The following is a 15,318-nucleotide window of genomic DNA, read 5'->3' on the forward strand; positions in this document are numbered from 1 at the left end:
CACCCAAAATGTTATAGACGATCTCATGGTCTTCAAGGACTTCAGACTACCTTGGAGTTGAATTCGTTTTCACAGACTAGCTCCTGCTTTGCACTGGCTTGGTGGAGGCTGCAGGATTTGCAGTTGGAGCAGGGGTCTGGGCAGAAAAACACAAAACGGGAATCAGGGTGCCGGCTTTAAATTGCTTCACTGAACATTATTCCTTCCTTGGTCTAGAGCTACTGCTGGTGCCAGTCCATGAACTGTTTGCCGTCATCCTATGATGTCGTTAAGTAGAGAAATCTAGAGTAGGCGTTTGAAAACATTTTAGCAATTTACCATTGCCACAGCATCCAAGCGCGTGGTCAGTGGACTGGCCTCATCGAACAGCACGGAAACCATTGTGCACGCTGTTAAGTGCACATGCATGTGTCTTGTCATGTGAACAGGACTCCACATTAGTCCTCGAAAGTTTGGAAATGAAACACCGAAGCAAGAATTGTTCCTTCATCTAAGATAGTCTGAGAAGCAACAGCAGTGGAACCCAAAATGCTTTTGCTCTGTGTGCTCTTGTGTTGTTTGAGCCCATCTTCCTCCATCATCTGCCTCTATCACACTGACCTAGAACAAGGCACACAGTAGGCACTCAGTAAATCTCTGCTGCAAGAAGACAGAGCAGAACAAAACTGCTCTCCTAAGAGAGAAGCCGCATTCTTTCCCCAATGATACCCTGCAGAAAAAGAATCCTGGTGTTCCCCAGGGAGCTGAAGCTGCATACATGAAGAAAATATGATAGGAAATAAATTATAAGCAGTCATTCTTCACTGAATGTCTCCTAGAACATGGAATAAGTAGAGTAACATTAAATAGCTGTTCCTCACTGTGGAAGTCGTGAGCTTTCGGATGGTTTGTATTTCAGTGTACAGACCACATGAATTAACAAGTCATAGTAACAAATGTGGTCCAGTTTCAGGGCGGAAAAACCACCCTGCAGTAGAGCAGTCACAGGTATAATAATACTAACAGTGGGAAGAAAATTATTTAATCTTCAGAATAAGATTTTGTAAATGAAAGAAAATAAGATACAGTAGTGTACTCTGTGCCCAGTTTTTCCCTTCCTGTCATCTCTTTCTACCTTCCCTGAGGATCCAGGATTAGTAAAATCCACTCTTTGAAGGAATCTCACATCTTTTCTTTAAAAAGTGGGCTTGTGAAAGGTCACGTTTAGTTCTCAGGACTCCAGGTTGCCTGAGGACCAACCAACCTTAGTAGGACTCTGCCCTCCCCCACCCCAACCTTGCCCCACAAGCCTGGCCCCAGAAGAGCCCACGCCACACTCCCAGCATGCCTTGCAGCTGCCCTGACACTGTGTAGCACGTCTGATGTGAACGAGCTGCCGAGGGGACATAGTGGCTCCAAGTCACCAGCTGTCTCACTTATCAGAGAAAGGGATTTTACCGCAGGACAACTTCTCAGGATCTGAAGCCAGTCCCTGCTTAAGACAGACCATCTTCCTTCCTTCCTTCCCTTCCTTCCTTCCCTTCCTTCCTTCCCTTCCTTCCTTCCTTCCTTCCTTCCTTCCTTTCTTCCTTCTATCCTTCCTTCCTTCCTTCCTTCCTTTCTTTCTTTCTTCAACTTTTTAAAATTGAATAGAATCAGAAATATTATCTTCCAATAGCAAGAGAAGAAGAAAAATTGATAATGCCTCACACCGTTGATGAAATCAGCAGTAGATGGTGTAAGGGTCCGTGTGGGAGAGTGACACCTGGTTTGTGTTTATCCACAACTGTTAAGTAAACTAGAAATTTCTGGAAATAATTTTGCTTTTTAATGCCCTCTCAGAATAACACAGGCTGTTTGCCCTATATCATGAAGAGAAAGACAAAAGAAAAAATTTGTTCTACTTACCATGCGTGGGGCACTAAGGGGATAAAGGAGCTTGTCCATAGTATGTGGGCCCAGAAAATACACAAGTGCTGAAGTCTGATATGACCTTTGTCTCCACAAATAAAAAAACTGATAACCCTAGGTGTCACCACCACATTTTTTAAACACATATATCACAAAGGGCTCAGCTTAATGACTATTTTCAAGTACAAATGAATTTCCTGAAGTGGAAGAGAAGAAACAGAATCATACCATGTACACATAAAGAGAGGGAGAATTGGGGGTAAAAGGGGCTTTGGTTACCCCTAGTGTCCTCCATCAATATCTACCAATAAACATTCCCTACACCAATGCCCTGACTCCCATATGGGAGTTTTATGGTTACTGATAGTAGCATGATTATGGTAACCATTTGTAGAGCACTTCTATGTACCAGGCATGGGCTAAGCCCTTTATGTTAGTGGATTTTTAAAAACCTTTGCAATAGCCCTAAGAGATAAGTGTTTTTATTATTCCATTTTATAAGTAAGGAAACAACTTACTCAGATTGTGTGTCTCATAAGTGGCCAAGCTAGTCTAGGAACCAGGTCTAACTTCTCAGCTTTAACAATCACGCTGGCCTTTAGCGGCCTGTTTATTTGTTTGTTTTTGCTTTTGTCTTAAAAGTTTAAAAAGAGAGGTTCTTTTGCTCCTTGGCTAGAAAGGTTCCAGACCACTTTTTGTCCTCAAACTCACATAAGCCATCAGAGAGGCTAGAAACTGGCCACAGCACTATCACTGAAAGGTAATAATTAATGAAAAAGGTGTCATTTAAAGAGGTCAGTGACTCAAAGCGTATGTTTCTCTTGGATCAACTTTCCTAACACTCTTTAAATAATGTGTTGCTATCAGCACAGACCAAAAAGAATGCAAACAGACCTGAACAGTTTAAACCTCTGGGAAGAAAAATACGAAAATAAAGCTGTTCTTGTAGCCTTAAACAACGACTTACACTTCATTTTCTGCGATAATAATTGTGATAATGACCACTGATTGTGGGACTTTTTTTTTATACCAAGCAAAGTGCTTATCTTTAATCCCCAAAGATTGGAACTGTCTCGGTTTTACAACTGAAGAGGTTCTATCACTGTATAGGATCTTAGGAAGACTTTCCCTCCATGAAATTGAGCGTATTCAAAATACACAACACGGGAATTCCTTGGTGGTCCAGTGGTTAGGACTCTGCACTTCCACTGCCAGGAGCCCAGGTTCGATCCCTAGTCCTGGAACTGAGATCCAGCAAACTGCACAGTGCGGCCCAAAACAAAACAAACAAAATCCAAAATACACAACAGAAGTAACAGGAAAAACAGCACAGATTGCTGCACACGTCCAAGGGATCGATACAAAAATACCCTCTAACAAGTCACAAACAGTGGAGGAACAGCACCCCCTATGGTGTGGTATGTTGTCATTGGTGGGACGTGCGGCAGTTAAGACACAGGTCCACACTCCATTTGAAAATAGGCTAATCGTGGGCTGGACACCTTTGGTGTAACCTGTAAAATACTCTCTACAAAGACTTGGAAAGGGGACTTGTACCTTCTTGGGGCTGCGATGGTACTGCCAAGGGTCATGCCTGGCTGTGATTCTGGAGAGTTCCTTCAACCTTCTTTGTGGGTAGCAAACCCGAAACTCCCCAGAAAGTTCAAGGGTCAAGGCTGGGCATCCTGACCTCAAATCCAGGAACGCCAGCACCAGGACATCTCTCCCCAGCAGCGTCGCCTGGTATGAGTTATTTAACTCCTCTGGACCCAGGTCTCATTGACATATTTCTTGGCAACACGGCATGAAAATAACGCTAGCCATTTGTACCTATGGCACTGAGCTCCTTAGAAGATCGCATGAACTAGCTGGGTTATTTTGAAGGTGGAAATGGGCTTGGTAAGGAAGAGAGATTATAGCCGCCGGTAAACCATAGGTTTCCTCCATTCTGTGACCCTCGTTTCTCTGCATCCTTCAAGACTTTGCTAGAGCTTAAGTTTTTTATTTCTACTTATGAGAATGCTTCTCTCGGAGTTTATTGATAATTCCTGCCCTCACACACCTTTGTATAGCAGAGATTGGGCCCTGCCAGCGGATAGTCACCTTGCGGCTTGAACCTGTCAGTCCGAAGAGTGACTGTAAGAGGTACTTCTTAAATCATTTAGAGTGAGGGTTGGTGCAGAGCAGGCATGCCTGGGTGTCACTTCCTGCCAGTCCACCAACACGTGGAGCCCCTGTGACAGGTGACCTGTTGACATTGGCAGTTCATTTCTTATCAGTCTCTGAGACTGAGCATTTCTGCTTCCTGTTGACAGCAACTTGCACCTGTAGGATTTTCTTAAACATCCCTCTCCCTTTCCTCCACGTTCTCTCTTCCCTCTCTTTTTCTTCATCTCCTCAGTTTTTATTCTCTCCTCTTTTCTCTCTCTTTTCTTTTCCACTTTTCTTCTCAACATTATACTCAACCACTATGTCAGTAAATCCAGCAAGTGACCATGAAAAGACCAATTCCAACTGCAAAATGGCAGCTCAGCCTCAACTTGGAAAACACTAGAGAAAATGAACTTAAGTCATCAAAGACTTAAGAAGAGATACTAGAAAGATGGGATTTCACGTGAGATGTATATTACAGTGAAAATTCTGCTATAAAAAAAAGAATCTTTTTAATTTTTTTCCTTGATATAGTCAGAATAATTTATACCAAATGCCAAGAAATTATATATAATTAGTCCGGGTGATATATAATTTCCATTTGATTATATATATTAAAGTGATTAAGCAACTTCAGTTTTTCACTGGTAAATATCTGCCTTCTTTGTTCCATTCTGGGTCTGTAATGACTGTTTGTATCAAGTGTAGGACTCGGAACCAACGGGAGCAAAGGTTTGAATGCCTTAATCAAACTCTGTTGACTGATGTCTGTGAATCTGGGAGATAACGTGAAGTCAGCTATATGGGAGGAAAAACCTGAAGGGAGATTTACATCCAATCTAAAACCATTATGTAATTTTTGCATTACTTCCCATAAGAAAGTTGAGTAAAACGGTGTAACTGGAAAGCCCTATTTATAGAGAGGTTATTCAATAAAGTATCTGACATCACCAATATTTTTAGTATTGCTTAGAATAAAATGAAATTTTTGACATTTCAGTTTTTAATTAATGACTTCTGTTTACTTTTTGTACAGTACTTCTCTATGTTTATTACCACATATTTATAGCAGTTTTTCTTTTTCCAATTAGAGGATAGGTTTCATCCTTTATCTTTGCAGGTAGCTGATCCAAGACATTTTTATGTAAATGGATTAATTAATTGGTGGCCTTCATTTGAAACTTAAAAAGAATGTAATCCTTTTTGAGAGGCATTAACTGTTTTTTCATAAACAATTCTTAAGCACCTTGTCACACAATTAGAAATTGTTTGACAGCGGTAATCATAATATAATGCATTACCCCTTACCACATCACCTTTTTTTCAAGGTGATTAGAAGAACCCATTCATTAAAAGGCTGTGTAGCAATTTTGCTTGTAAAAATCATGTTTTGGGGAAACTTGCTGGTACATATTCACAAAACTTTGGAACAAATGACATCACAAGTTCAATTTCCTATACAGCCTTTGTGAGTAGGCATCTAGCTACAAAAATGTACTGAATTTGGGGAAAGGCAGCTACACCTGGCTTTCTTTGAGAGCCCTTAAGCCCCTCTGCCTTCCAGCCCTATGATTTATGCAAATCAGAAAGCTCTGGCGGTCTCCACTTCCTGGCCGGGCCAGCATAATCCACTTCCTTCGGGTTCATGTGACCATGCAAATTTGAGCCCTCCTGAATAGTCCCAGAGGGGCTGTGCCTCTCATTATTCCTGCCCCATTCTCTGCGCAGTGCAAGCATTCAGACTATGAATGGACAAGGGTTTAATTGCTCACCACATCTGTCAGATCAGATACGACTCGAGAATGAAGAGAATCCCAGACAAGCCCAGTCGTTTCTTTGCAGTGTTCCTCAGGGCCGAGGTCATCCAGCTCTGTCTTCTAGGGAATATTTTCCACTCCTTGTTTCATGACCCTTCTGGAAAACAAGGACTCCAGCTTTTGGAGATCCATTACTGGGCCTTTCACATTGTGTGTGGCCTTTACAAATGTTAATTAATCTTCCTAATGATGCACTGAGCCTCAGGGAGCCCTTTATTCCCCCAGGGCTTCTGATGACCAATATGAATGCCAGAAAGTTTTCCTTACTGTTTCCTGACCTACAGGCTCCTCTCTCTGTGTGCTTTGCTTCTTCCCCCTCCCCCAAAAATGTCCCCCACATGACAGATGGACTACTCACATTACCAGGTCAGCCAGAGTTTGACATAGTAAAGGCGGATGGTCCAAGTAGAGGATACACCTACGTGGAATAGGGTTCTTGCAGATGAAACATTCCCAAGGCCAGCAGCCCAGGCCCCCCAAGGAAAATGCACATAATAACAGGTAGGAAGGAGGGTATCTGCTAGGAGCCCAAGAGACGATTTCCCTCGATGAAGGGGCACTAGCATGCCCTCCCTCTCTGTGTTTATATTCTTTGGGTTTAAGAGGAGGTTCTGGGCATGTGCAACTCAGGAATATAAGGTTCCATGGATTGCCATAGTGTTTGGGGGGTTCTGTTTTTGTTTTGTTTGGTTTTCCTTTTATCTTTTTTTCAAATGAAGTAGAATTCACAGAACATAAAATGAACCATTTTCAAGAGCATCATTCAGTGTCATTCAGCACATTCACAGTGCTCTGCAACTGTCACCTCTATCTAGTTCCAAACATTTTCATCGCTCAGAAAGAAGTCCCTGTACCCATTAAGTAGTTACTCCCCATCCCCCCGTCCTCTGTCTCTGTGGGTTTACCTGCTCTGGATATTCCATATATAGAGAATCCTACCATATGTGATCTTTTATGACTGGCTTCTTTCATTTAGAATAATGTTTTTGAGGTTTGCCATAGCGTTTTGCTGTGGCATTTTCTGGGGGTTTGTGTGTGTTTATCATTCTTACCCCATCACAGTTACTCTTCACACGTTCTCTGCCTTGGATAATGGCGTTACTCTCTAAGGAAGCCTGAGAATCAGCATAGACCCATGTCTTCTCTCACTCCTGTAGTCTTTAGGAGTGTTCTTTAGGTTCTGTCGATTGCACATCTGAAATCCCTCAGGTCCCTTCTCATTTAATGCTCTTACATCTCCTGCCCCTTCTCAGAGACCATTCATTCCCCAGCTGGTCTTTCTCAAGCACAGACCCTCCTGACCCTGTCACTGCCCAGCTCAACTCTTGACTGGTTCCTCCCCACCTTCCGAACTGGGTTCAAGCTCCTTCCCCTGCTGGCCCAGGCTGTCTGCAATCTGTTCTCCCCTCCCACTGCCCTCAGTCCCATCCCTACCTGCTACACCACGTCTATCCGACCGCATTAGACTGCCTGTGGGTCTCTGACCAGGGCTCACACTCCCTCTGCTGTGCCTTTCTGTGTCCCGTTCCCTCCCTAAAATGTCTTCCTTCCCACCATCCCACCCCTGCTTCCCACTGCAGGAATCCATCCCTCCTTCTCCCTCTCTTGCGTTTAACCTTCTCACCTTCCCTGATCGGCGAGTCAGAATGAATTCCTCCTTTCTAATCCCATGGCTTTTCCTTCTCCAAAGAAAAAACTATGGGCCTGTAAGGAGCCAGAGGGAGAGAAACCAGTCTGATGAAAGTAACACGGACTAACATTTTAAATTATTTTCGTCTTCTATTGAATTCACAGTTACTCACAATGGTTTACCAGGTTCAATTAGCAGAAAATGCAACTTTGCTTTTTATTTTCCTCTTCAGATTATGTTCTTCATTACAAACCTCAAGAGTTTTATATGCAGTTGCCAAAAATCTTCTTTTTGACAAATTGCACAGGATGCATTTTGGGATTGTGTGATCGAGCGGATTGAATTTAGGCCAAGTTCTGTACCCTGATATCTCTCAAAACAAAAATACAGATGTAGGGCTACTCAAACATTTATCTATTTATTTTATCCCAGCCCTCCAAATTCATTGTCTTTAAGAATAATCAATTGGATTCTTTTTAAATTAAATGCCAAGTAAACGATGCAAATAAAACAATTTTGTTTGCCGAGAAGTAACTGAAAATCTGCAACTAATTACAAATTGGCGAGCTCTGAAGCTGCAAATAGCTCAAACCCTCTGCTGATGCGTTGTTTACAGCAGGGTTCAAACTGGTTTCCTTACACCAGCCGTCCACAAGTTATTAATCAATACTTTGCCAAGTTCTATACCTCACCTTCAAAAAATGGTAATAAACATTTAATTTTCAATATGGGCTTCATAAATAAAGCTTTTAAAAACTAGCGGAGGAGGTGTAATGGGTTAGAACACACAAAGTCTGTTCTTGAGTTAATGTGAGTTGGCTTTGGATTAAGTACCCTGTCCTTCCTTGACTGCTCAGGAATCCTGCAACTCAGTTGAAATTAATATCTGCCGGTCTGGTCACTGAGTCCCCTATAGCACTCCACTGATACAATGCAAGACCTTTCTAATTGAAATTCTGGAGAAAAGCAACATATTTGTGGGCCACAGAGAGACAGGGAACAACTAATTTGATTTGCTATTGCTACAAGCAGGTAAAGCCGAATTTACAAATGACTCCATTCTGAGTGGTGGTTTAAACACACACACACAGACACACAGACACACAGACACACACACAGACACACACACACACACACACACACACACACACACACACACACACACATTCTGATGCTTCCATACCTCTCAGACTCCATCCCCTACTGTTCTTTCTCTCCCAGCTGACCTACATTCACTCTTGTTCAGTCTCTGCCCCTGTCGCTCTGTTCCTGGAATGTTCTTCCTCTAAATCTTCACTTGGCTGGCTCCTTCTTTTCCTTCAGGTTTCAGTTTAATGTCAGTCTTCAAAAAGGCTTTCCCTGTCCATCTTACCTGATATCTTGTACTTTATTCTCTTTCTTTGTTTATTTACTTGATAATTGTGAGATGTAAGCTATACAAGGACAGACACCTTGTTTATCTTGTTCTCTACTCTAACCCTGGTCCCTGGACTAGTGCCTTGCGCTTGGTAAGTTCTCAGTAAGTACCGGATGGATGGATGGATGGGTGTTCAGGTGAATGGATAGATGGGTGGGTAGGTAGATGGATGGATGGCTAGATTAGAGGGATGAATGAAGGAATAGTTACGTTGGTTGGAACAAGCAGCAGAGTGAAGACAGAAATTGAATGCTAGGAAGGACATGATTCTAAAAGCATCTTCTTTGATAAGAAACCAAAACCTCTTCTGGATTCCAAAATTAGAGACTTCTTTGCAAACTGGGGTGCATTCAGAGGTCAGAGATGGTGAGAAATACTACACAGCAAATACTCTTCAGCTTTCACAAGGACTGTTCTGTACAAGAATCATTAGACCTATCTCTGTGGCCCCAAAGGCTTGACCCAGGACCAGTGGGTGGAGATTACTAGAAGGCATATGTGGCTTAAAATGAGCACACTTTCTCACTGAGAGAGCTGCCCTGAATGGAGAATTAGTAGTGAGATGATGTTGGTGGAAGGATTGATATACAAAGTACCTGGCTACTTAGCAAGGGTGCTAATCACAGGGGATATAGGCATCAAATGTGCTGTCGTTCTAGATGACTTGTCTGGGCTCTTACTACCCTGAAGCTCTGTGGTTCTGTAATGATCAAAGGAGAAGCCTGCTCAATAGTTGACAATTATTTTTAAAGGGAGAAATTCCAATGAGATTTGGATTATTCATTTTGTCCCATAAGGAGATAACTAAAAAATGATTTTGAACTGAAAGAAGATGTCCTTGGCAAAATAATAAGGCTGAATTCTGAAAGTCTCTTCCCCATCTCCTGTTCCCTGGGATGCCTGGGACAGGGCATGCAGTATTTTAGGTACATTGTGAGCGAGGAGCCTGCATTCCCAGGAGGTGGCAGGGATGGCCTGTAAGGTCTCAATCCAACTCTGTGATCTTAGGGCAAAGCTTCTATGTGTGAAACGCAGTAGTACCTCCAAAATAGAACAAGAGCACTCCATCCATGTGAAGATGACTGTCAAGGTCACTGAGACCTACAGTGATCTGGCAAATTAAAGCTGTCTGTGGCTGCCTTTCCTTTCAGGACATACTTTAGGAGATCAAAAAAAAAATTTTTTTTTTTATAAATTGATGATTTTCTGTTGCTGAGTCATTTTTCTTGCAGTTCTTTTTGCTTTTCCTATTTATTGTTGGTTTGACGCCTGAGCCATAGCATTGTTGCCTTCCAGCTGGTGTGAAGGAGAGAGCCGAAGATGCAGGTGTGTGCCCCGGTGGGCAGCTCTAGGCATGGCCATGAGGCCCTCCTGCAAGTCCACCAACGTCCAGAGATCAAGACGAATGTTCTGGTCGGTTAATGAGGTTTGGGTTTGTCACTGCACCACAATCCAATTGTTTCCCTTGCCAATTCCTGGGGTGAACAGAATGCTGAGAGTGGAGCATGGGAAGGGAGTTTAGATTTCTCACCTGGTTTCTAGCCAGGCTGATACATTGTCCTACGCAGGAGGCCTCAGTCAAGCCGCAAGTAATGTGCACTAGTCACTGGCAGAGCATCCGGGATGTTCTCTCTGCCTGCACTTCCCTTCATCCGGGTAGAGCTCACTCACCTGGCAAGGCTCAGCTTAAATCTTAGCTTCTCTTGGGAGCTCTCCCAAGCCCTCATTTGGAATAACCATTCTTCCCTCTGGGCCTCCTCGCTGACTTCTGTCTCCCCTTCAGTTCATGGTATAAATTATACGGTGTCGAAGTGGCTCTCCTCTGAGGCCGTGAGATCCTTGAGGGCAGGCATTGTGTTTCCTTTTTCTTTATATCTCCGGAATACAGTGCCCTTCCTGGCACGTAATAGGTCCTCAGTGAATGCCTGATATATTGGGAAAAAATGACTAGACACCTGAAATATTAAAGGAATTAATATTATTTGGGTGGAGAGTAATAAAGACATGCAAAGTTCTATGTGAAACTCATCTTTTCTCCCCAATACAACCTGATTAAACAGTGACAGTTCCTTCCTCTCTTGAGCCACCTGGATCTTAATGGTTATTTTCTTACAAGGCTGTTGAGTTTACAAGATGACAGAACTGTATTTGCCTTGGACTTGGGGCTGTCCTCTATTAAGGAGCTTTCAGCAAAGCCTAGGAGTCAAGTTATGGCATTGCGGGCTAAAAGCCAGTGGGGAAACCCTGGGGGAAAACCCCTCATGGGTAAGAAATACTTTGTCATCTGGTCCCTGAGTCTTATGGACTTAAGCAGTGACCTAGCTGCGTGATCCCACAGTAGGCCTCCACGTGTTCCAAGGCCTTAACTTGCTCTGAATGGGCTCCGGATTCCCAGTGATGCACGCAGCCCCTCAGGGTCAGGGGCCACCATGCTGCCAGTCAGGCGGGGCAGGTGGAATGTTGCACAGCTGCGCCTCTGGTTGCATTTCCCAACACCTCCCTATCCCACAATGACTGGTCGTTGGCATGCTATTTCTGCCACCTTGTCATCTTAATGGCTTGTCTGGGGTCTCGATGGCTGTATATGCGGAGTGCCTGTCCCCAGCCCTTTTTTCTCAGGACAAGCTCGAGTTCACTTCCTCTGGTCTTATCAAACCCCTTGTTTCCAAAACTGTTAGCCACTTGGGGAGTTGAACTCGACTTCTCCCTCCCAACATCCTCCCAGCTGAAAGTAATGAGAAAAACAGTTGACGATGGTGAGACGTCCGTCCTTCCCATTCTCCCCCATCTACCATGACTTGGAGGGATGAGCCTGGAGAATTTTGTCAGGTGCGTTTCGTACTGCTGGTGGTTATTTGGCCACCTCTGATTCGAGCTCAGCTTAAAGAAACATATGGCCCCAGATTCTGCAACGCTACAGATTTGGAACTTTCCCATGTTAAAAGACTTAACAGATGAAATATGGTTTTCTATACCTCTTTTCACTGACCGTCAAAATAACAAGTGGTGTCTTGTCTTTCAACAGAGACACTCTTTTTACTCAGTTATTCAATGAAGAATGTGCTGTTGTCTTTGCTGTAGATTTTTATTTTATTTGTAAATTGTGCGTGCTGCGTGCTATGGAATACTGAAAAGCTATACACCCTGGCTTGTTAGCTGACACACAGTATGTGTGATTACAAATTGTTTGAATAACAGTGGACTATTGAACTGCCATCCAGATGTGTGTGGAGTTAACTGTGGGAATGTCCACAAAAGAGGATTATCTTTCTGGTTGCTGGGTCCAAGCCCCCCAGAAAGTGGAAACATAAGCGTGGAAGCTACTCAGATAGAACAGTAGCTACAAATGGCTCTTCAGAAGCAAAATTAATCATTTTTTTAAATTACACATTGCAGTTAAGACTGAATTTGTCCTTCTAAAGTAAATCAGGCAAAGAAAATACCAAACAACAACAAAAGAAGTTGCGGCTTTGAATGGCCTTTGCAAATGGTTTAGTCATTTTATGTTTTTAATTATCTACAAATTCAGAACATTGTAGACTCAAGATAAGACCCTGACCATCCCAAGTCTCTGAGCTAACTTCTTGTGTACTTTATCTATGTTTCCAGCACTTCCTTCCATCTTGTCTGCTGCACCGGATACCACAATCATACAGCAGTTGGCGTTCATAGTCCTGGCCAGGGGAAAACAATACAGAAATCCCTTGTGAACATTTCCTTTAAAATATTTGAACCACAGTGAGATACTACTTCACACCCAGTAGAATGGCTAAAATAAAAAAGACAGACAATAACAAGTGTCGACAAAGATGTGGAGATATCAAAACCCTCACCCGCTGTTTATGAGAAAGTAAAATGGCATAGCCACTTTGTCAAACAGTTGGACAGTTCCTTACAATGTTCAACATGGAGCTGCCATACAAACCAGCATTTCCACTCCTAGGTATATGTATCCAAGAGGAATGACAATATAGGTTCACATAAAAACTTGCACATGTATGTTCAGAGCAGCATTATTCATAATAGTCAAACAGCAGAAACAACCCGATGTCCATCAACTGATGAATGGATAAATAAAATGGCATTTTATTATTTGGCCATAAAAAGGAATTAAATACGAATACAACCTGGATGAACCTTGAAAACATGCTCAGTGAAAGAAACCAGACTCAAAAGACTGTGTAGTATATGAATCCATTTGTATGAAATGTCCCGAATAGGCAGATCTATAGAGATAGAAAGTAGATTAGTGGTTGCCTAGAGCTGGAGGGGTTGAGGGAAAATGGAGGGTGACTGCTAATGGGAATGGGTTTTCTCTTTGGAGTGATGAAAATTTTCTAAAGTTGATTGTGATGATGGTTGTACAACTTGGTGAATATACTAAAAACCATTGAATTTTAAACCTTAAATGGGTAAATGGCATGGTATATGAATTATACTTCAATTAAGCTGTTTAAAAATGAAGGCAAAATAAAGACAGTTTCAGGTAAAAAATTTTAAAGATATTTCAAGGTGATTTTTTTTTTTTAGAGAATCATGCCTCAAATTAGGAAGTCTTCAAAAACCACATATCTGGACTTTTTTGGCAACATGAAAAGAAGGGGAAATGGTTTTAAATTTAGTAGCTTATGTCCTTCCCCCCCCCCCAATGAAATATCTGTTACTTGTTCAACAATGTCAATGCTTTCTATCTCCACTTGGAATCTACAGCAGTCAGTTGGCACCCAGCCATCAAATACCTAGATCTACCCTTGTGCAATACAGCTCTAGCAATGCGTATTGAAATCTATCATTTGGAACCTATTTTAAATTCTGTAGCAAGCAAGTCAAAAAAAAAAACGTAAATCATGAAACATCAACCAAGTCAGAGGAAACAAAGAAACGAACAGGAAATCCTCTCTAGATTCTGTTCTCACTCCACTTTCTATAGTTTAATCTAAAGAAAAATGTGGAATTTCCTGCGGAGTGATTAATAGGCCAGTGTGGTGATATACAGGAACTCTGAGCTTGACCTTGCAGGTAAAGGCTAACTGGTATGTTAAGTTGATTACACAATTTCCTCTAAATAAGTTGACAAGTGGTTTGCTCAGTTGCCTTGACTTTTGCCCTTATAAATGCACACTTATAAATGACTTGCTTTTTCAGCTAAAGCAATCCTTATTTTAGATGTGACATGCGTTAAGTAAACAGACTGATAGGGAACCCAGCTTCCTAGCCTTCATAGCCAGGTCAGATTAGCAGAGTTGCTAGGGGACATGAGTTGGGGCAGCCTGAAACTTGGCTTTGAGATATGGCTGTATTTGTAGAGCATGAGAAACCCAAAACTGTTTTTGTCCTTCCAGTATGGTGAAGTAGACTGGTGGATTTGAGAAGATGATTCCACAAGTAGCTCGAAATATTCCAGGAGTAGAGGTGCTAAATGGTTTGCATTGAATGACAATAGGTTTATCTCTAGTGTTTATCTCTAGTTTATCTCTAGTTCAGGTCTCCTTTCAGGATGTCAAGTCTGTAAGAAAATACAGCCTCTGGTGTTTTGTCCAAAAATATCACGGAGAAAAGTTTTCTGGTCAGCATTTCTGTTCTATTATCATTTTCATAGGAAGAAAATATAGTCCTTTTATAGTCAAGAGGATATAGTTTATTGAGATATTTTTATTTAAAGATATACTACTTCCTTCTATTTAAGGGGAAAGTTAACAAAAAGCCACTATAAGGAACAGGAAATGTTACTTCAGATGATAAATCAAAATGATGCTTAGGAAAATAACTGGTTATTTGTAGATTTATAAGTCAGGCACCTTTATTGAACTTAATATATCCTGATTTGATAAGCGAAAAGAGCTTTGCTAACATTGTTGATTTAGCTGGAATCTATTTGTATGTGTGTGTGTGTGTGTGTGTGTGTGTGTGTGTGTGGTGTGTGTGACTCTTCCTGAATGAGTTAAACATTTGGAAAATGAATTGATTTTTATTTGTATATACAAAGATAATGCCATTTATGCTTTCCAGGTCTAGAATATGACAAGCCTTGAGCTCATCTGGAAAACAGAACATTATTAGGATTCAGAGGTTAAATTTACCATCCCACCATCAAATCCATGAATGTCCCTCTGAAACAATGTGCAGACCCATTATAAATCATCTTCCTTCACATTAGCTCTTACATAAGATGAAACTCACCAGCCTGGAAATGTTTACTACTTACCACAGATGTCTCTCTTAGACATCTTTTTGTTTATTTCATTATTTCATTCAGTCATCCATAAGTATTTGCAACAAAAGGATTGCCATCCATCTTCCGGCTGGCTGTATGCTTGGGCAAAGGACTGGGGCTGATCTGTCCTGCCATGTGGCTTCCCCTTGAAAGCTGTCAATACTCAGTAACCATTAACTGTTAACAACAACATCCTCAA

At 41.9% G+C, this 15,318-nt stretch overlaps 1 protein-coding gene across 17 annotated transcripts in view; it reads left to right on the forward strand.

Annotated features, from left to right (window-relative positions):
• Positions 1-15,318, forward strand: part of VTI1A (vesicle transport through interaction with t-SNAREs 1A) — a 376,929-nt gene that overhangs the window by 264,235 nt on the left and 97,376 nt on the right. For 3 of the 17 annotated variants that reach the window (XM_033421028.2, XM_033421029.2, XM_033421042.2), the window contains one exon: positions 10,202-14,908. The exons of 12 other annotated variants lie outside the window; for them this stretch is intronic. In XM_033421028.2, the coding sequence (XP_033276919.1) occupies positions 10,202-10,427 (226 nt within the window). In that variant the 3' untranslated portion in view covers positions 10,428-14,908. 2 more of the 17 variants (XM_033421038.2, XM_033421040.1) reach the window with 2 other exon arrangements.

Source organism: Orcinus orca, chromosome 14, assembly GCF_937001465.1.
Source record: "Orcinus orca chromosome 14, mOrcOrc1.1, whole genome shotgun sequence".
NCBI classification, from domain to species: Eukaryota; Metazoa; Chordata; class Mammalia; order Artiodactyla; family Delphinidae; genus Orcinus; species Orcinus orca.